The following is a 23,049-nucleotide window of genomic DNA, read 5'->3' as shown; positions in this document are numbered from 1 at the left end:
TTTATGGCGTTACAGGAATAGAGCCTGTGTGGGATTGTTGTCAGTACAGGCTTGATTGGCTCAATGGCCTCTTTCTGCACTGAAGGGATTCTATTATTCTATGAACATGAAATTAAAACATGTCTTCTAACTAAAGAAGCCAGAAACTTTAATTATATGGAGAAGCTGGGGTTGTTCTTAGAGCAAAGAAGGTTAAGGGGGGATTTAACAAGATGTCCAAAATCATTTTGTCTTTGATAGGATCTACGAGAGAATGTTTCCAGTGGAAAGAGAGTCCGTAACTAACACTGAGTTCACCAGTTTCAGAATTTTAGACTCTAATTTCTTCTCTGATGTTTTTGGACAGCAGGGATTCTGATTTTCTCATTTACACCTCCTCTGGACCTGTCTTTTGTTTCCTTTCTTGTCCCATTACCGTTTTTGCCTTGCCCCATCATCCCTTTGATTAGTTAATCTTCCTGCCTTTCACCTACCTTCACTGTGTCTATATTTGTTTAAATATATTAGATGCAGTTCAGAGAAGATTCACTCAGTTGATTCCTGGGATGAAGGGGATGACTTATGAGGAAAGGTTGAGCAGCTTTTCCTTATTGCAGTTTAGAAGAATGAGAGGTGACCTTATTGAAACATACATTTCTGAGGGGGTTTGACAGCTGAAAGAATGTTTTAGGATGTTTTATATTATGTTTCAATATAAGCAGTCTTCCATTTAAGACAGAGATGCGGAGGATGTTTTTCTCTCTGAAGGCCGCTAACATTCTCTTCCATAGTGAGCAGTGGAGACTGGGCCACTGAATGTTTTACAAGCTGTGCTCAACAGATTTTTAATGTCCAATGGTTATGGGTACAGGCAGGAAATTGGAATATAGGCCCCAGTCAAAATGACCATTATTTTATTGAATGGCGGTGCAGATCCGAGGGGCAGAATAGCCTACTCCTGCTGCTATTGCTCATGCTATTATTTTATGGTCTTAGGTGAGGCCTATGGCTGGTGTTGAATGTGTCGGTGAAAGCAGAAGCAATATAGTGAAACGTTCCAGTGTGACTGGGAACTTTGGCAACACCACAGAGGTCATTAAATTTCTTCCTGCATGTCTAGTCTAAAGTTTTCCTGTGGGGGTGGGAAGCATCGGCCCATGGGTGTAATAGGGCCTAATGCCACCTGGCTGCTATTCTACCCTCAGTGTGGGAGGTCCATGACATGTGGAAAGCCTAGTTGCTTTAGCTGTGTGTTTGGCATCAGATAAAGTGGTCGGTGAGCTATTAGAGGCACCCACCCTCCTCAAGGTCACCTCCTCCTGCGCTTTAACCCTCCATCTGGCATTTTGAATCTTGACCCTCATTTCCCCACCTGCCTGCAGCCACCCGCCCCCCTCCTCCCCCTCACCCCCCCCCCCCCCCCCCCCCCCCCCGCCCCTTACCACCTTGTCTCTTGCTGAAACTCTTGACCCTGAACTTACCTGGGTTCCTCAGTATGGTAGGATCACCTGTAGAACCAGCAGCGGCCAATATTCCTGGCTGGCCATGCTGGGACTACACAAGGACCAGCCACCTGATTGTCCGGCACTTCTCTAAGGTTTAAATTCTTACTGAGAGAGGGGTGGGAGCCATGCCTTAAAGCTATTAAGTTTGTTCTGTCCATGAATTTGCTGTGGGGAAGCCATCGGGATTATGAGCAGGCACATCAACCTGACCTTTTAACAGGGGTGCAGGGATTGTGGCTCCCCATAAATCCAGCCCAATGTTTCCACCTGTGGGACAATGCACAACATAGCCACCAATACAAGAAAGTCACCAACAAATCCACTGGTAAATTCTGAGAAAACTCCTTTACCCAGAGAGTGGGGAGGATGTGAAATTCCCTTAGTTGATGTGAATAGTAAAAATGCTTTTAAGGAGAGGCTGGTTACACATATGAGGGAGTAAGAAATGATGGATTATTCTGACAGAGTTAGATGTGGGAAGATGGCAGGGGTTTAAAGTGGAGCATTAATGCTGCAGATACTGGTTTGGCTGAATGGCCTTTCGGTGCTATATTTTCTTTTGTTCATTTACAGGATGTAGGCATCACAGGCTAGGACAGCATTTATTGCCCATCCTTAGTTGCCCTTCAGAAGGTGGTGGTGAGCTGCCTTCTTTAACCGCTGAAGTTTCTATCCTGTAAGTACACCCACAGTTTTGTTAGGGAGGGAATTTCAAGATTTTTACCCAGCAACAGTGAAGGAACAGTGACATATTTCCAAGTCAGGATGATGAGTGACTTGGAGGGGAACATCCAGGTGGTGGTGTTCCCAGGTATCCTCTGCTTGTGTCCTTCTACATGGTAGAGGTCGTGGGTTTGGAAGGTGCTGTGTAAGGAACATTGGTGAGTTGCTGCAATGCATCTTGTAGATGGTAAACGCTGCTGCCACTGTTCATAGGTGGTGGAGAGAATGAATATTAGTGGAAGGGGTAGCAATCATGGGGGGCTCCTTTGTCTTGGATGACGTCAAGCTCCTTGAATGTTGTTAGAGCTGTACCCATCCAGGCAAGTGGAGAATATTCCATTACTTTCCTGACTTGTGCTTGTAGATAGTGGACAGACTTTGGGGAGTCAGGAGGTGAGTGACTCACCATAGAATTCCTAGTCCTTGACCTGCTCTGGTAGCAGCAGTATTTATATGGCTAGTCCAGTTCAATTTCTGGTCAATAGTAACCCCCAAGATGTTGATAGTGGGGGATTTAATGATGATAACACCATTGAATGTCAAGGGGCGATGGTTAGATCTTCTCTTGTTGGAGATGGTCATTGCCTGGCACTAGTGTGGCAGAAATGTTGCTTTTATGCTATTCCATGCAAATGGTATCAGAAGAAACACATGGGATTGATATGGAGCACCACTTTAAACATTCACTCCCTCCAAACCGATGTATAGGGCAGCAGTGCACATCATCTACAAGATGCACTTCAGGAATTGAAATTAAGGTAATAATTGAATATTGCAGTTCTGCTGATGCACATGAATGCTTCACTGAAATGATGACATGTAAGTCAGTGCCAGACATTGATTATCCTATCCATAAATGCAGCACATCAATGGATAAATTATGAATGAACAAATGTGCTATTCCTTATTCTTTTAGTCATTTAGCTCTCTAAATTATTCCATGCACCCATGCCATTAATGAAGCTAGAAAAACATCGAGAACTCCCTGAGTCACAGGTTGTGCAATTTAACCTATGTACAAAATGCATAATTTATCTTATAATTTATAATATTCGGTTTTGCCCCATTGTTACTGCAGTATAACAGCTGGCAATAGCTGTGTTACAGTGTAATGCATCATAATGAAGTGAATGTAAGTTACCCTTTAATAGGGAGAGAATATTGAAGTATCAAGCCGTTAGAGAAACTATGCATGGGTTGGTCCTTGCATCAGTTGTTTTATTGAGGAAAAATATCTCACTCTTTACACCAACCACCATTTACTGCAGTTAATTCTGAAAGAAACACAATTCTGATTTCAAAGCTGGAAAGTGTAGTAATTTATTCTGTATTTTAAACTTTTACATCTTTTAAAAATAGATAATATAACTTTCAAGTGTGCAGTTTTCTGTACATTTCAAATGATATCTGAAAAATACAAACTATGTATTACAATTTAAAATTAATTATGGAGAAACTGGTAATTATTTTAGTTAAACAAAGTCATATAACAACATGGATAGCATGCACCCAAAGATAGAAATAGTGAAATAGAGTTTAATAGTATGGTCTTTTCTCAATATTATTATATTTAATGTAATACTGATCATTTTTCCCAAGACTTATTGCTCACTTTGGGCGGTATGCAATGAAGGCAGTGGGGGTCTCACCCGCTAGCTGGAGAACTAGCACCACACTGTCCCTTGTTGGGAAGGCCCACGGAATTAAATACCACCAGGGCACTGTGTGTGGAAGTCGCGTCTGCCAAGTCCTGCCAGCCAATTAGAGGTCAGCAACTCCATTTAATGGCAGCACTGTGGATCCAATTGGGGCATAGACGGAAAGGCAACAGACTCCCAACCTCCGCACCCCCCCCCCCCCCCACCTCCAACCAAACTCACCACAGGAGAGGGCATTAAATTCCACTCTTTATCACACTGTTAACTCTTCTGGAACCAGCATTTGGAACTCTTCTCTCTATTTGGTGCAATGACCCCACAAAAAACTGGGCTGCAACTCATTGTAGTCATTAAGGTGACTATAAATCTCCAGGAATATATTTCTGCTAATTACAGCGTATTTCCAGACTGTCTATCCTGCTGTGCCCAACTGCCATCAAGCTATTCAGGTCACTGAAGAGTTTAAGTTATAATTCAGAGATTTCAGAGATATTTTATTTTCTTCACGAGCTGATCTCTGCTGACTGTTGTCCTAAGCACAGCTTGGTTCATTCAGAAACATTCTGCACAGGATGTCCAAACACACAGCTTTAAAAGAATTTCTCAGACCCATAATTTAGGTAATATAAACATGGCAACTCTCACAATGTATATCATCAGATACCAAGGGACATTTTTTGCAGCCAACCAGAACTACCGCACAATAGAATCATCCAGTTTTCTTTGACCACTATCTAATTGTATAAAAATAAAATGTATCAATGCTATTAAGCATATTAAGCAGTCTTTAACAACAATAGTTTCATAGATATTAATATCACTTAACAATGGATTACTGAAACAAGTCTAACATGCAGTTTCTTTACTAAGTGCTGGAAAAAAATCTTCATTTGTCGAGATATTATTATTCTTGTGGATTAGGAATTTGCTGCATTTATGGCACAACTATAAAACTCATTAACTGTCAATCTAGTTCGATAAATGTCTGATAACATCATTGCTATCTCTTTTTCTGAAGAGTGAGCTATAAAGATCTGTGTTTATGACAGTTGTCAGATTGATTATTTGCACAACAGAAAGTTTCATTTAAATGGGAACTGAGCCACTGCACATTTAATAATCATGAACAGAACATTTTAGTTTTACATGCAAGTTCAGTGTTTTCAAAAATGGAAAGTAAATTGTTTGTATTTACATTGCAGCATTCAGCTAACTGATCGTCTTAGATAGAAATGCAGTAGTTTAGAACTGTCAACTTTTAAAATTTGCTCATTTCATGTATAATGATAACAACAAATAAAATAAGTACATATAAACCAACAGTCCACTTACAGTAGTAAAGAAAGTAAAATAGTGGTAAAAAGCAATACATAGCCAAACCCAATACATCCAAAGCTGTATTAATTGCTTACAAGCTAACTTTTAAAGAAAGAAAAACACACCAATGATATTTAATTCCACACCATTAATTTTTACCTTTCTCTGTTTCCACACAGGAACCACAGCAAAATAATTAGTTTGTGCAACAAAACTACTATCATTGTGTTAAACAAATATATCAATTTGATTATAATGTTCCAATAAAATAGTCATTGAAACATTATCGGCTGAAGATACGGGACATGACTAATCCTGGTCAGGATGGAGAAGATTGGATAATTTCCGGGTCAATTATGTCTAGAGGCTGTGTGCTGTTATCAGTGACTGGGATTGATTTTATGCACAAATTTAACTATTTTCCATCCACATCTGAGTAAATCACTTTGCTTTTATCAGGAGATGCTGCTATTGTTTGGCCATGCATTCTGTTTGCTGTGGTTCAGAGACTTTTTTAAAAATGGACTCCGTTTGCTGAATAAATAGATGGTTAGCTTTAGGATAATCTGCTGTGAGTCCTACCTTATGTCCCATTCTGTCTCCAACTCACTGGTGTCAGTAGACACTTCTGATCAGTTGCATACCAGGAGGTTAGAGCTTAATGAATTCAACAAAGTTGATACATTTTTAGGCGAAAGATCCCCACAAAACAGAATATTTATGCCAGTGTTTTTTTGGGGGTCATTCTGGTTCAACAAGCTAGAAAACATAATTTATTTATTTCATGGTATAGATAATTCTAGTAATTTTCAAGAAACTTTATGCTGAATATATTAAAATATAAGAAAAAATAAAAAAAGCTAAGTAATGGATGGTTTATAACCTATAATTGACAGATAGGAACATGATTTGCACCAGTGTGACTTAGATCTTTCCACTGAACCTGAGCGTAAATGTTCTTTGTGGTGCATACTTCCAATTTAGTTTAATTATACGTAATACGAAACATAGGGGTGGCACGGTAGTTAGCACTGCTGCCTCACAGCACCAGGGACCCGGGTTCGATTCCCGTCTTGGGTCACTGTCAGTGTGGAGTTTGCACATTCTCCCAGTGTCTGCGTGGGTTTCCTTTGGGTGCTCCAGTTTCCTCCCATAGAGCAAAGATGAGTGAATTAGGTGGATTGGCCATGCTAAATTGCCCCTTAGTGTCAGGGGGACTAGCTAGGGTGAATGCATGGGGTTATGGGGATAGGGCCTGGTTGGGATTGTGGTCAGTGCAGACTCGATGGGCCAAATGGCCTCCTTCAGCACTGTAGGATTTTATGATTTTATGCACTGTATTCTAGATTACACAAAGGCATGCCAGTATTTGAATACAGTCTCAAATCCTTATTATTCTTTTGCAGCCCACTTTGACCTGAGACCAATCCCCTTTGACCTGAGACTAGTTCCCCCCCCCCCGTCCCTTTAACCTGTGACCAACCCCCCTTTAACCTGTGATCCCTTTTAACAGAAGCCAGGGCACAGACTGGTCCCATGGTTCAGCAACCACTCCCTCTTTGCCTAACCAAACCAGCCTGGATGGAGCTTGAAGAGGTGGTTAGTGGCTTTTGGGGCCATCCAGAGATCCTGTTATAGTGCCGCAAGTGGATCAATGGGATAGATAAACCCACAATACTGTTATGAAGAGAGGTTCAGGATTATGATCGGATGACAGTGAAGGAACGACAATAAAGTAAGGATGGTGTGTGGCTGGATGGAAATTGCAGGTGGTGGTGTTCACATGTGTCTGCTTCCCTTGTCCTTCAAGTGGTAGAAATCATGGGTTTGGGATCTGCTGTTGAAGGAACCTTGGTGAGTTGCTGCAGAGCATCCTGTTGCTGCGGTGTCAGTGGTGGAAGAAATGAATCATTAAGGTGGTAGATGGGGTGCCAATTGAACAGGCTGCTTTGTCCTGGATGGTGTTGAGCTTTTTGAGTGTTGTTGGAGCTGCATCCCATGCAAGAGACTATCCCATCACACTCCTGACTAGTGCTTTGTAGATGATAGATAGTCTGTGGGAAGTCAGGAAGTGAGTTATTCTTCGCAGTATTCCACCTCTGAGCTGCTCTTGTAATCACAGTACTTGCATGGCTCGGTCAATTCAGTTTCTGGTCAATGGTAACTCCCAGGATGTTGATTGGAGGATTAAGTGCGAGTAATGCCATTGAATGTCAAGGATAGATGATTGGATTCTCTCTTGTTGGAGATGGTCATTGCCTGGTATTTATGTGATGTGAATTATACTTGCCATTTACCAAGTCTGAAAGTTGTCCAGGTTTTGCTGCATTTGGACATGGACTGCTTCGGTATCTGGGGAGCTAGAAATTGTGCTGAACATAGTGCATGCAGCAGTGAACATCCCACTTCTGACTTTATTATGGAGGGAAGGTCATTGATGTAATAACTGAAGATGGCTGGCCTAAGACACAATCCTGAGAAACTCCTGCAATGATTGACCTCCAACAACTGCAACCATCTACCATGGTGCTAGGTATGACTCCAACCAGTGAAGCATTTGTAACCATTTTCAACCAGAAGTACCAAGTCCTTGATCCATCTCGGCCTCCTCCGGAGGTACCCAGTATCGCAGATGCCACTCTTTAGCCTATTCAATTCAGTGCATGTGTTAAAGGCATTGAACATAGCAAAGGTTATGGGCCTTGACAACATTCCGGCAACAGTAAAGAAAGACTTGTACTCCAGAACTTGTACCCCTAGGCAAGCTGTTCCAAGACTGCTACAACTCTGATGTGGAAAATGTGGAAAATTCACCATGTATGTCCTTATATAAAAAGCAGGATAAATCAAACCTAGTCAATCACTGCCTCATCACTACACTCTCTATCATCAGCAAAGTAATGAATGATGTCATCAACTGTGCTACCAAGCAGCATTTACACAGCAATAACTTGCTCACTGAAGCTCAGTTTGGGTTCTGTCACAGCCACTTAGCTCCAGTCAATGGAGAGTTTCCCCTGATTCCCATTGACTCCAGTTTTGCTAGGACTCCTTGATACAAAGTTTGGTCAAATGTTGCCTTGGTGTTGAAAGCAGTCATTCTGGAATTCAGCTCTTTTGTTCATGTTTGGACTTAAGATTGTAATATGGTCAGGAGCTGAGTGGCTGTGATGGAACTCAAACTGAACATCAGTGAGCAGATTATTGCTGTATAGGTGCTACTTGACATCACTGTTAACGATCCCTTCCATCACTTTGCTGATGATCAGCACACTGATGGGATGGTAATTGTCTACATTTGATCTGTCTTGCTTTTTATGTGCAGGGCATACCTGGGCCATCTTCCATGTTGTTGGGTAGATGACAGTGTTGTAGCTGCACTGGAACGACTTAACTTGGGTGTGGTTCATTCTGGAGCACAAGTCTTCAGTACAATTGCCGGAATATTGTCAGGGCCTATAGCCTTTGCAGTATCCAGTGCCTTCAGTTGTTTCTTGATATCATGTGAAGTGAATTGAATTGGCTGAAGGCTGGCATCTGTGGTGCTAGGGACCTCTGGAGGAGGCCGAGATGGATCATCTACTTGAGACTTCTGGCTGAAGATTGTTGTGAATGCTTCAACCTTATCATTGCACTGATGATGCTGGGCTCCTCCATCATTGAGGATGAGGATATTTGTGGAGCCTCCTCCTCCAGTGAGCTGTATAATTGTCTATCACAATTGCATGTGGTAGAACTTTGATCTGATTCACTGGTTGTCAGATTGCTTAACTCTGTCTATTGCTTGCTATTCCTGCTGCTTGGCACGCACATAGTCCACTGTTGTAGCTTCACCAGGTTGACAGCTCATTTGTGGGTATGCTTGGCATGTCCTCCTGCACTGTTCATTGAACCAGGGTTGACCCTCTGGCTGGATGCTAATGATAGAGGGGTGATATGGCGGGCCACGACATTACAGATTGTGGGTTAATACAGGTCTGCTGCTGCTGATGGCCACATAGCTTTTTGATTACTAGTTTTGGGTTGCTGGATCTTTTCAAGCTCGGTGACTGCGTCAGACAACAGTCCCTCCCTCGCAGGTTCTGCTCCTCTAGAGTGTACAATGTCCATGTCACCTTGAAATTGTCACTAAAAAGGGGGATACTCTTCCCGTGGTTCCAGAAACAATGCCCAGTCCAAGATCCCTCTTAGGCCTCATTTCCAATGAGTCTCCTGCCAGGAGGACGAATACTCTAAGAGGCCTCAAATCAAACAAGTTAGTGTCCTTCTTCGTTTGAACTAAATGAAAAGGCCTCTGAACATCTGCCGAATGCAGCAACACAAAGAGCTGCTGAATGTTGCTGCCCTTTAAAAGTTGCTGAGACTCTGACCCCTCATATCACCTATGCGCTGTTCATAAAATTCTGAGATTATTGTGAAATCACTGTCAGAGTCATAGAGGTTTACAGCATGGAAACAGGCCCCTTGGCCCAACTTGTCCATGCCGCCCTTTTTTTTAATGACTAAGCTAGTCTCAATTGCCCGCATTTGACCCATATCCCTTGATAGCCATCTTATTCATGGAACTGTCTAAATGCTTTTTAAAAGACAAAATTGTACCCGCCTGTACTACTACTTCTGGCAGCTTGTTCCAGACACTCACCACCCTCTGTGTAAAAAAAAACTGCCCCTCTGGACACTTTTGTATCTCTCCCCTTAAACCTATGCCCTCTAGTTTTAGACTCCCCTATCTTTGGAAAAAGATATTGACTATCTAGCTATTCTATGCCCCTCATTATTTTATAGATCTCTATAAGATCACCCCTAAGCCTCCTCTGCTCCAGAAAAAAAAGTCCCAGTCTATCTAGCCTCTCCTTCTAACTCAAGCCACCAAGTCCTGGTAGCATCCTAGTAAATCTTTTCTGCATTCTTTCTAGTTTAATAATATTCTTTCTATAATAGGGTGACCAGAACTGTACACAGTACTCCAGGTATGGCCTTATCAATGTCTTGTACAACTTCAACGAGACGTCCCAACTCCTGTACACTTCTGTCACCTGCCCTTCCATATTTCCCAACAGAAGGTTAAGTTTTGCCCCCTCTCTAGTCGGACCATCCACATACTGAATGAGAAATTCCTCCTGAATACACTCAACAAATTTCTTTCCATAGAAGCCTCTAATACTATGGCTGTCCCAATCAATGTCAAGAAAGTTAAAATCTCCTATTATTACACCCTCTTTTTCTTGGAGCTATCTGTAATCTCCTTACATATTTGCTCCTCAATTTCCCACTGACTATTTGGGGGGCCTATAGTACAACCCTATCAAAGTGATTTCCCCCTTCTTATTTCTCAGTTTTACCCTCCGATATATCCCCTCTCAGTACTGCTGTGATGTTTTCCCTAATCAAAAGTGCAACTCCCCCTCCTCAATGGGAGGCAACTCCCATTGCCTCCAAAATAATCTTAATTAGCTTCTAATGGCTTGTTTAGAAATTGTGAGCAGAATCCCCATTTGACTTGTTATCCAACGCTGGTGAATTTGACCTAACAAAGTTGTGCCACCCCTCCCCATCTCGCTCTCCATTTTTCCAAAGGTGAAATTCAGGCCCAGGTTTCTGTTGATTTAAGAACAAATGTGTCCCAATCAATAATACTTGAAATTAAAGTAGAAACTTAAATCACTTGTGGCTTCCTCCTGGTTAAGGTGATGCCAGGAGCTGGTGGCCGTCTGGAGGCTAGGCTGGGTTCAGCAAGTAGTGCCCATGTTTTCTATGCACTACAGCAGCAAGTTTGGAAGAAAAATCTATGAAGCTGAATATAGTAAAACACTTATTAAAATACATAGAACTAACATATCTTTTGCAGCACATTTTAAATAAACTAAAACAATTGAAACAAAAAGTATTTTAAAAGCAAAAGTACATCATTGCCATTATTCTTTGCATCACTGCAGTTTTCCATGATTTAACTAAAAGACATAAGACAAAATGGAAAGATATGAATTTACCAAGAAAGAATCAAAGCCACCAAACTGATGAGAATAACCATTACATTTCCACTTTGAACTATGGCTCCTCCACCAGGTTTATTTGAATAGATTCCATCTTTTGCCCGAGAGGTTGTGTCTACATCATCCGGAGCGAAATTGTGCCTATTTTTCTTGTCAGGCAGTCCTGCTGAACCAAATAAGAAAGAGAGTATAATGTATTGCTTCATCAGTTAAGATAAAATGATGTGGTGTATGGACCTAAACATAAAGGGCTAAGGGCCCCACACTGCGGCTCGTCCTTCATTCTGACTATCCTGGCTAGCTTCTGAACTCTAGGCAATGTGACCAAACAAAAATAGGTCAACTTTCAAATTGGAACCAGATGATGAGCAGATTCAGTGATTTACAGGAGAATAAAAAGACAAAAAATGTCCTGGCAACATTGTCAGCTGATAACAATTAATAACCAGCATAGAACATTATCCCTGCCAAAAGAACTGGTTACATGTAATTACCCATTCTAATGAATAACCCCAAATTCAATACTCTGATTAAATTACATTAATATTGACATATCAATTAAATCGGGGCAGCTGAGGAAAAGGTTTCATATTAGTCAATACAAATATAATTAAATGAGTCAGCTGCACAGATAACAACAGAAGAAGGCTATGAGCAAGTCACTTTCATTCAATGTCTATTTCCTTCAACAGAAGATAGAGATTGTTACGTGGAAATGTGAAATTAAAACTGCAATGGTCGAAATAGGTCTGGATCAGGGACCCTTAAGTTTAACTTTCCTGGCCAAATGTCTTGCATTTCAAGCGCCTTTTACATAGACCCATGTCCGTAAGTTATCCATATCCAACACAGCAGTATACCAATATGTACGACATTCCGTTACATTCATTATAGTTCTGTTAATGTTGTTCAAACAAAATGTTCAAAATAATAACCTGTAAACTTGAGTAAACTCCAGAAAAATGAGCCTTGTAAATAAAATCTACAAAAAGTGCCTTTTTTTTAAAGTTAGTGGTTAGAGTTCAAGGCAAACTTCCTTCAAGCATCAAAAAATATAACAGTTGAGCTTTTCACTCTGGCCAAAGCTACATTCTTCTGCTGTCTAATAATCTAATCTTTGGACTCAAGGTACTGGTACAAACAAGAGAATAACATTGGAATCACAAGTTGATTTTGGATGACTGGAAGTGCATTGTAGCCTCTCTTTATTGTATCATATATTGCTACGGGGAGTAAGATAGTGGAAGAAAACTGGGTTTAGACTGTTTTTGGGAACAGAATGGTCAATGAGCTGCTTGGAGTGTGTGAAGCCAAAAGCCCAAGGCTTGACTGAAATGGTGACTCAAGACTCTTCAGCATAGCTCTTGACAACTGACCACAATCAAATGTCCAGATGTTTCTCGCCAGATCCCAGAACACTAATTTGTGCTAGCTGCCTTAGTCAGACTGATGGGAACAAACCCAGTTCCTGCATCGCTCATAACTAAGGATTGCTAAGAGAGGTGCTTGGACAGGCTTTCATGTCCTCAGTAATATATACAGGGGGGTTGGGGGGATAATACCTGAATATCGACAAATGGCACTGGACATATTTCAGCAAGGCAAACAGTGCCAGAAAATTGATGTTTCTAACCTCTTTGGTTGCGTTTGCAAAATGGGCATAGTGGAGTTCATTTTCTTCCTCCTTGTATTGAACAATTAAATGTGTGAAACAAACCCTTCAACATACATGGAACTGATATTTGAGAAAATGTTTCCTTAAATGGATATTCCTCTTAAAATGAATGTTAACGATTATGTGATGTAGTGCGGTTAAGAATCATACCTGGGAAGCTGAATTTAAAAATATGAAATGATTCGAATTGCCCATTCCTACTTGTCACAGTTGCTGTGTTTTTGCAGGCATTTCCTTCAATCTCGCTTTACTTATCATTTCATGAAAGCGGCCTCATGACCCACATAATCTGGGGGTGGGGGTGCCAATATTCTCCATCTGCTGTCTAGATAAATAATTGTGTGACCCAGGGATTGAAACAGAGAACCACTTACTGCTTGCACCCAACTGCTGAACTCTATCTCTTTATGGACTCAAATAGTGTCATAAAGAAATTGGGCTTTAAACCATCAAATGGTTTATTTATATAAAATACATGAATAAACAATGAGCAATTTCACAGGGAAAACAATCTATTTTTCTACATTTCTCTTTTAGGAAAACTAAGAAATATGAAACTTTGTAAACAGGGGAACACTGTGGATGGGCTAAGTTCAGCTGGTTCAGAGTTTAAGAACACAATGAGAACATAGATAAACAAATGCTTCAGTAACTGTGAGAACACAACCTCACTTAAATCTATGAGATGGTTGCAGGGAATGTAGCTTATTACACCAAACTATAAACCTTAAAGGCGCTCTTTGTTGCTACAGCAGAGGGATCTCACATATCTGTTCTAGAAAAGCACCCACCCCTACTGCTCCAACAATCTGTACATGGACGAGTATGATGCCACCACAGACCAAATTCATGAAAGGACTAGGGACAAGCAAGGCTGTGTCATTGCATCAGCACTCTTCTCGATTTTCCTTGATGCAATGCTCCATCTCACCCTCAGCAAGCTCCTCGCTGGAGTGGAGCTAATCTACAGAACAAACAGGAATCTGTTCAAACTTCACTGCCTGCGGGTCAGATCAAGATTGTCCCATGCTCTGTCCCTGAATGACAGCATGCAGAAGATGCTTGCACCTGTGCACACCTGGAGGCCAAGCTCCAAGCCATTGTTGACACCTTCACCGAGGTGTCCAAGAGCATGGGCCTTACATTCAACATCGGTAAGACAAAGGTCCTCTATCAAACTGCTCTGCCACACAGCACTATTCTTTTGGTTATCAAAATCCACGATGAGGCTTGGGACAATGTGGACCACTTTTCAAAGCTTGGAAACCTACTATCAACAAGGGCAGACATCCACGAGGTTCAGCACCACCTTCATTATACCAGTACAGCTGATGGCTCCTGGGTGAGAGAGTGTTTGAAGACCAGACCTTCAGACCTGCACCAAGCTCATCATCTATAGACTAGTGGTGATATCCACCTGACTATATGGCTCAGAGATGTGGACTTATGTGCAGCAGGCATCTTAAACCCTGTAGATATATGACCAGCGCTGCCTCCACAAGACCTTGCAAATCCATTAGCAGGAGAGACACTCCAACGTTCCAGGCATTAAAGCATTGACCACATGTGATCAGCTCTGTTGGGTGGGCCACATCATTGGCATGCCTGACACAAGACCCTTGAACTAAGTGCTCTATTCAGAGTATTGACACAGCAAGTGAACCCCAGGAGGGCAGAGGAAATGCTTCTAGGCCACCCTCAAAGCCTCCTTGAAAAAGTGCAACGTCTCAATGACACCTGGGAATCCCTGGTCCAAGATCGAAGTGAAGGAAAAGTATCTGGAAGGAGCTGAACACGTGCAATTTCATCACCAAGAGCAAGCATGGCAAACCAGGTAGCCCACCCATCCACTCCTCCAACTCCATCTGCTCCACCTGTGACAGAGACTGCAGATCACACATTGGACTCCTCAGTCACCTGAGAACTCACTTTTAGTAGAAGAAGAAACTGCACTTTAAAAATGATTCTCCTTTTGCTGCTTAATACTTCAAGTCATTGTTGTTGAAGCTATTTCCATGTTCAGTAAAGCTAAATCTAGCTTTACTGAAAAGTAATGTTAAAAATTAAAAACTTAGTATAGGCAATGGAGGCAAAATCCATTTTTTCACAATTCAAAGCAGAGCAAGACAAACTCCTGGGGCAGGATTTTCTGGCTGCACTCACCCCGTGTGGTGAACCATCGTTGGTTCCCACTGGATAGTACTGAGCCAGGGGCTGGCCAGTACTATAAGGATGTACATATGTTACTGTTGGGTTGTGCTATTGTTGCTGTTGGGGTTAGGGTGGGGTTGTTACACCTTTGTACTGTAGTGTTGTGGCACATCCCAGTCGGGCTCCGACTCCTGGGAGAGGTATAAGAGTCCCTGCTTTGGCCGGGACCCCTTCAGTCTGGGATAGTGTATATAAGTTCTGGCAGCTTCATTACAGTAAATAAAAGCCTTTCATTTACTGAGCTTCAGGCCTCGTGTTTGAGAAGCGCATCACCCCGAAACTGGAAAATCCCACCTGAGGTCAATGGACCTTTCAAAGATCCGCCTCTCGTCCACTCCGATTCCTGTAGCGGGCAGGACGGGAAAATTTGCTCCCTAGAATCCTAACCAAAGTTTCTCACTCAACCTGCATTTCCAAAAGCAGACTAACTGGTCATTCATCTTATTTATGGGATTTTGCTACACACAAAATAGCTGCTCTCTTGACTGTATCAATGGCTAATACAATGTTTTGAGATATTTCTGCAAGCCACAGTAAGATCCCATGTAAATACAGCTTTGTTCAATTCTTTTTCTTATTAAGATGATAAATATCTTTCCAAAAAAGCAAAGCAGATTTAATGAGGGAAAGATTTAACCCACTAGGATGGCTGGAGGTGGGTCAGGAGGGAATATTAGACATTTAAAATCAGATATCTGACCCAATCAGTTCATGTGACCCCAACCTGCCATGTACACACATTCTCGAGGGGGAGGGCACCTCATTATAATACTGAAATCAGGCTCCCAGGGTGTGGTTGAGAACCTGACTTAAATTTAGCATTGACTGACTTAGGGCGAGAGAGACTCGTTTCCATGTATGAGCCGTGTTTTCTTCAGACCCTTGATCGCACCAAATGTCATCTTTAACTTGACCCCTTATTTTCAGCATCTGGGCCTTCTAGGGGACTTTTTGGCTCTTGTTCCTCAGGGTGATGGTCTTCCCTGAGTCGTTTCAATTGGAATGGGCCCTTCTTCTAATTAAAGCTATCAAAACAGCTGTGTTGTCTGTAGCCTTCATTTTCATTTTTGTTTGTATCTATGAGCTGATACAGGCATATCCTCCTTCACCCCAGGCAGTGCCAGATTTAGACTTGGTGAGGCCCTAAGCTATATAAAGCTTGGAGGCCCCTTGTTAAAAAGTTACACCAAAAGGTCTCACAAAGGTGCGTCCCAAAACAGGACCTTGGGTCGCCACAAAAAAATTGAAAACATAATTATGCCTTTTAATTATTTAATAGCAAGGTATTAAAAGTGAAAAATACAAATTATTTTCAAATGAATGCATTTACTGATTACATATTTATCATTTGGCTGGCTTGATCTCTCTCATAGATTTTGGTAATTTTGGTAATTTTTTGAGTTGCTCTTCAAGCTGGTGCTTTCTTTTTCTTTGCTGGTATCCGCTCTTAAGTGTTCTCTTCATTGTAAACCTTCTGAAATTTTGTGAGGCCCCTGCGGATTGTGAGGCCCTGAGCTGTAGCTTGTTTAGTTTATGCCTAAATCCGGCACTGACCCCAGGTGCTATACTTACACGTGTCTCTGGCGGGTTCCCGATCGTAAAACCGGTTGTGACCCTCACCAACGTGATGTCACATTGGTTAAGGGGAATTCTTAATGTGGGGAGACCATATGGTGGGGAAGTCTGCTAATTATATTTAAATACATTGAAATGAGGTTCCTGACCTTCCTGGGTGGGAGCCTCATTACATCACTGGCAGGGGAGCGGGGAAATTGGAAAATGAGATCTCACTGTTGAGATTCTCGTTTTCCAGCTCTCGCAGGATTTTGCGTCAACATCGACATTTGCACTCGCAGCGAACGCTGGTGCTAAATCCCCCCCACATTGAGTGCAGATGTGTTTCCGCAGGACAATCCCGCTGTCTATTAACTGCAGTCCAGACACACAACCTGCTCTGCCATACCTGAGGCTAGATTATTTATCTAATATCTCCCTTCTGATTGCTGGCCTGACCTCCCCTCCCCTTTCTGGCCTGCGTTCTCACCTCACTCTTGATTTCAGAACAGACTGCCCACCCTGTGCCCCAATCTCTCCCTCCTGTTTGCCCTCATGATTGCCCAACTCCCCTCTCCCAGTTGTTGGGCACCATCTCCAGAAGTCCCTGGCTGCTGCCTTCATTACCTGGCATCCTTCCAGTCTGACCTTTGATTGTTGCAAAGGAAACGGGCTAAAAAAACTGATTATGAGGTTCTGATGTTTACGTCTGCAGGACCTCCACATTGCTAAGGTTTCTGGGTCTCGCTGCTGCTGCCAATGCATTTCCATTTTCCCTCCTAGTACAGCTACAAGGCTGGCATCTACCCAGTAATGTGGAAAATTGCCCAGGTACATCCTGTGCACAAGAAACGGGACAAATCCAACCCAGCCAATTACCACCCCATCAATCTACTCACGCTCATCAGCAAAGTGATGGAAGCGGTCATCAACAGTGCTATCAAGCAGCACTTACTCAGCAATAACTTGCTCATGCATGTTCAGTTTGGGTTCCGCCAAGGTCACTCAGCTCCTGACCTCATTACAACCTTGGCTCATGCATGGGAAAAAAGAGCTGAATTCCAAAGGTGAGTTGAGAGTGACTGTCCTTGACATCAAGGCAGCATTTGCCTGAGTGTGGCATCAAGGAGCCCTAACAAAATTGGAGTCAATGGGAATCTGGGGGAAAAATCTCCAGTGATTGGAGTCAAACCTGGCACAAAGGAAGATGATTGTGGTGGGTGGAGGTCAATCATCCCAGCTCCAGGACATCTCTGCAGATATTCCTCAGGTAGTGTCCTGGGCCCAATCATCTTCGTCAAAGACTTTCCTTCCATCATAAGGTCGGAAGTTTGCAGATGATTGCACCAATCGCAGCTCCTCAGATAAGTAAAGCAGTTCATGTCCAAATGCAGGGAGGCGTGGACAATATTTAGGCTTGGGCTGACAAATAGCAAGTAACATTCCTGTTACAGAAGAGAAGATTTAGTCAACACCCCTTGATATTCATCTCTAAGTCCGCCATTATCGACATCCTGGAGGTTACTATCGACCAGAAGGTGAACTGGACTAGCCATACAAATACTGTGGCTACCAGAGCAGGTCAAAGGATGGGAATCCTGCAGTGAGTAACTCACCTCCTGAGTCTCCAAAGCCTGACAACCATCTACAAGGCAGAAATCAGGAGTGTAACAGAATACTCTCCACTTGCCTGGATGTGTGCAGCTCCAACAACAGTCAACAAGCTTAACATCATCTAGGACAAAGCAGCCCACTTGATTGTACATTTTCCACAAACATTCAATCCCTTCACCATCGATGAACAGCGGCAGCAGTGATTACATCTGCAAGATGCACTGAAGGAACTCACCAATGTTCCTTAGGCAGCACCATCCAAATCCATGACCACTACAGTCTAGAAGGGCAGGAGCAGAAAATACCTGGGAACATCATCACCTGAAGGTTTCCCCTCCAAGTCAATTACCATCCTGACTTGGAAGTATATCACCGTTCTTTCACTGTTGCTGGGTCAAAATCCTGGAATTCCCTCCCTAACAGCACTGTGACTGTATCTACACCTCAGGGACTGCAGCAGTTATAAAGTCATTGTCATAGAGGTTTACAGCATAGAAACAGGCCCTATGGCCCAACTTGTCCATGCTGCCCAGTTTTTACCATTAAGCTTGTCCTAATTACCAGTGTTTGGCCCATATCCCTCTATGCCAATCTTACCCATGTAACTGTCTAAATGCTTTTTAAAAGACAAAATTGTAACTGCCTCTACTACTACCTTTGGCAACTCGTTCCAGACACTCTCAATCCTCTGTATGAAAGAATTGCCCCTCTGGTCCCTTTTGTATCTCTCCCCTCTGACTTCAATCCTATGCCCTCCAGTTTTAGACTCCCCTACTGTTGGGAAAAGATGTTGACTATCTACCTTATCTATGCCTTGCATTATTTTATAGACCTCTATAAGATCACCCCGAAGTTTCTTACGCTCCAGGGAAAAAAGTCTCAGTCTATCCAGCCTCTCCTTATAAATCAAACCATCAAGTTCCGGTAGCATTCTAGTAAATCTTTTCTGCTTTCTAGTTTAATAATATCCTTTCTATAAAAGGATGACCAGAACTGTACACAGTATTCCAAGTGTGGCCTTACCAATGTCTTGTACAACTTCAGCAAGACGTCCCAACTCCTGTATTTAGTGTTCTGGGGTGAACAATTTAATGTTCTGACCAATGAAACCAAGCATACTGAATGTCTTCTTCACAACCCTGTCCACCTATGACTCCACTTTCAAAGAGCTATGAACCTGTACCCCTAGATTTCTTTGTTCCATAACTCTCCCCAATGCCCTACCATTAACTGAGTAACTCCTGCCCTGGTTAAATCTACCAAAATGCATCACCTCAAAGGTCAAGAAGGCAGCTCACCATCATATCCTGAGGGGCAACTAGGGATAGGCAATAAATGCTGGCTTAACCAGAGACGCCCATTCCTATTAATCAATAAAGAAATTGCGGAAAATTCATATTATATTAATGCATATTTAAAATCATTAATGTCACTAAAATTAATAATACTGCTTTAGTATTTATGATATCAATTAATATGTGTTAATGTTATTTATTGCACTTACTAATGACTAAGGGAATGAAATAAAAAGCCACAAACTCAAATTTGCAGATAACACAAATATAGTTGATATTGTAGTCAATGTAGATGGCAGCGTAAAATTACAAGGGGATATTGATACATCAAGTGAGTGAGCAAAACTATGGCTCATGGATTTCAGTGGTGGAAAATATGCTGTCATAAACTTTGGACTTAAAAAGGACAGAATGGAAAACTTTTTAAATGATTAAAGGCTAGAAACAGTGGAGGCCCCAAGAGACTTAGGGATCAGGTACATATGTCATTAAAATACCATGAACAAGTACAGAAAATATTTTTAAAAGTCTAATAGCATGCTGGCATTTCTATTGAACAATCTAGCATTCAAAAGGCTGCAATTTTATGTTTCAGCCATACATAGCCTTGGTTAGACACATCTTGAATACTGTGAGCAGTTCAGGGCACTATGCCTTAAGAAGGATACACGAGCCTTGAAGAGAGAGTAGCTCAGGTTTACCAGAATTATATCTGGCCTCCAAGGGTTAAATTGTAACGAGGGATTAAAGCTAATGTTTTTACACAAACTATTCCTTGAAATTTAGATTAGGGGTAATTTGAACAAAGCTTTCAAAGTATTGACGGGTCTTGATTTAGCAGATATAGAGAAACAATTTCCACTGGTTGAGGACCATAGGACTAGGGGCATAATTTAAAATTCAGTATCTGATCTTTCGGAAGAGAAATTGGAAAACACTTTCATACACAAATCTGGAAGATGTTTGGAATTATCTTCCGCAAATGGCAATTGATGCCAGATCAATTGCAAATTTTAAATCTGATGTCAATTTTTTTTTATATATCTAGAGCTATTAAGGATATATATGCAGCAAAGATGGGAATATGGCATTAGGTCACATCAGCCATGAAATCAATAAATGGCAAATAGGCTCGAAGGGCTAAATGGCCTACTCCTTTTCCTATGTTCCAATATGTCAGACTTGTAATTTAATTTGCCTTGATTCAAGTTGAAATGAATAGACTAGGTTGTAGAGAGCAGTGATAATAGAGATTTCTTGAGAGTGACTGATAAAATGTGATCTTGCTTGGAGCAAAAGATTAAATGTAGAAAGTAGCAGTTTCTCATTTACCAAAAGAACACAGTCTCACTCAATATTGCTTAATTTGTTTTTATGAGGTACACCAGTGATCTACAGTGTTGTTCAGTCTTTACAAATGACAATGTTCATGCAGACAAGTTAATTATAAAGAAAATGACAGACTGTGTTTGTATTATTGATTGTACTACATGGTAATGCTCTGGACAAACTAATATTAGCAGCAAAGAAGCAATGGGATTTCATTTACTGGATAGCCCTGCTGGGACTGAAATAGTCAGGAGAACTTTGCAGAATTAACGAGAAGTGAAGATATGAATTGTTTTTTTGTTTTGGCTGAATGAAAGGATACAAGTGACAGGAAATCATGGCCAGTGGGAAATGTTGAAAGATTCCCACCGTAGTGAAAAGCTTCTTCAAAATTACAACCAAAACGAATTACAACCATGTCTACTTTGGACTCATGGGCCAAAGTTTTATGCAGAGGCAGTAGCCATGCCCCTTGATTGGATAGTCAGGGGTGAGCTTGCCTCCTATGGCTGGGAAGACCAGGGTTGATTTTATCATAGAACCCTACAGTGCAGGAGGCCATTCAGCCCATCATGTCTGCACCGAACACAATCCCACCCAGGCCCTATTCCCGTAACCCCACATATTTACCCTGCTAATTCCCCTGACATGAGGGTCAATTTAGCATAGCCAATCAACCTGATCTGCATATCTTTGGACTGTGGAGGAAATCGGAGCACCCGGAGGAAACCCACGCAGACACGGGGAGAATGTGCAAACTCCACACAGACAGTGACCTAAGCCAGGAATCAAACCCAGGCCCCTGGAGCTGTGAGGCAGCAGTGCTAACCACTGTACCGGGTATGCATTAATGTAATGTGAATTTTCCACAATTATGGCTGTCGGGCTGATACTTGGCTCAGGTCATGGCTTCTATCCCCATATAGGAGGAAGTCTTGCCTCTGAGAGCTGCCAACCAACCAGGTGGCTGACGGCTCTGCAATCCCAGAACACCATTGGAAGCGGTGGTCACTACTGGGACTGCAGCTAATCCCCTTGAGGGTCAGCAATGGAGGCTGGGCACTGAGGTCAGTAGTGGGGTGGTTTTACCTGAGGCTGTTTGTTACCTCTGATGAGGGGGCGAGGGAGGGGAGGGGCTGATCCTCTCCAGTCTGGGCTGGGGAACAAGTGAATATAGGAACATCCAATGGGGGATCTCTGTTGGACAGAGCCTGAACTGGAATCAACACCCCAATTCCCCCCACCTGTGCTGCGAGGGCAAAATACCAGCACCTGTAGAAGGAGACCCATAAGTGGCAATTAATTGGTCATTTAAGGACTTCAATTGACCTGATAACCTAACTCACTGCTGGTAAAATCCAGTGGAGGAGGGTAGGTAACAGTTACGACACCAAATTTTATGTCCCCTCGGCCTGCTTAACCACTCTATGGGGTGGAAAATTCATCAATCTGCCTCCTTGGCCCCTCTGATTGAGGGACCATTTCTACAGCAGGGCCCTGTGACAAAGCCTGCTCCTCCATTGACACCAGTGCAACGCAGCCTTTGGAGTTGCTCCCTCTGGAACTTCCATGATGAGAATGATCACCAAATGCACACACAGACACACACAAGCTACCCCTATCTGATCCATGACCACAAGGGGTGCAAAGTGTAGAAGTGTCCGAGAATGGAAGCCACCTTGTTGGTCAGAGCACTTAGGGGCTCATTTTGGTTAATTTCACTTGCAATTATGCACATTTTAAATTATTAATAACATTGGAAATGTTGAGCCATGAACCCAGATATGTGAACTTCCATTCTTTAATCACAAGGCTTGAAACAGTGGGCCAGCATTCTTCCAAAAAAAAAACTAAGTGCCCAATGGGCAGGAAAATGGGAGAATTTCCTGCCGGTTTTTTGGTGTACTTACCTGAACGAATCTCCGACACTGTGCATCACAGAGTGCCTTAGAGTGATTCACGCTGGCAAGTGGGGGGGAGCCTCATCCCGCTGGAGAGGCTGGCAGCAGCACAGTGTTGAGTGGGTCATTGTGCATGCACCGATCTGTCAGTGGGGAGATCGGGCTTGCGCACTGGCTGCCGGCCTCACAATCGCTGGCCTCACAATCGCTGGCCTCCCCCTCCTGATCACCTGCCTACCAGACCACCCTGGGCCAGCCCTTATCTTCCCACCCAACCTTGATCTATCCTCTTGCA

General features: G+C 42.4%; 1 protein-coding gene across 2 annotated transcripts in view; it reads right to left on the bottom strand.

Moving 5' to 3' along the window:
• Positions 1–9,849: 9,849 nt before the first annotated feature.
• The window catches only part of gpc5a (glypican 5a), a 1,188,060-nt gene continuing 1,174,860 nt past the window's right edge, over positions 9,850–23,049 (bottom strand). Inside the window, exon 8 of one of the 2 annotated variants that reach the window (XM_078221643.1) lies at positions 9,850–11,341. In XM_078221643.1, coding sequence (XP_078077769.1) covers positions 11,169–11,341 — 173 coding nt within the window. In that variant the 3' untranslated portion in view covers positions 9,850–11,168. The remainder of the gene's footprint in view (positions 11,342–23,049) is intronic. The other variant, XM_078221644.1, reaches the window with a different exon arrangement.

This window comes from Mustelus asterias, chromosome 10 (assembly GCF_964213995.1).
Source record: "Mustelus asterias chromosome 10, sMusAst1.hap1.1, whole genome shotgun sequence".
In the NCBI taxonomy this organism is placed as follows: domain Eukaryota; kingdom Metazoa; phylum Chordata; class Chondrichthyes; order Carcharhiniformes; family Triakidae; genus Mustelus; species Mustelus asterias.
Note: the sequence above shows the minus strand (reverse complement) of the source record. Positions and strands in the feature narration are given on the sequence as shown.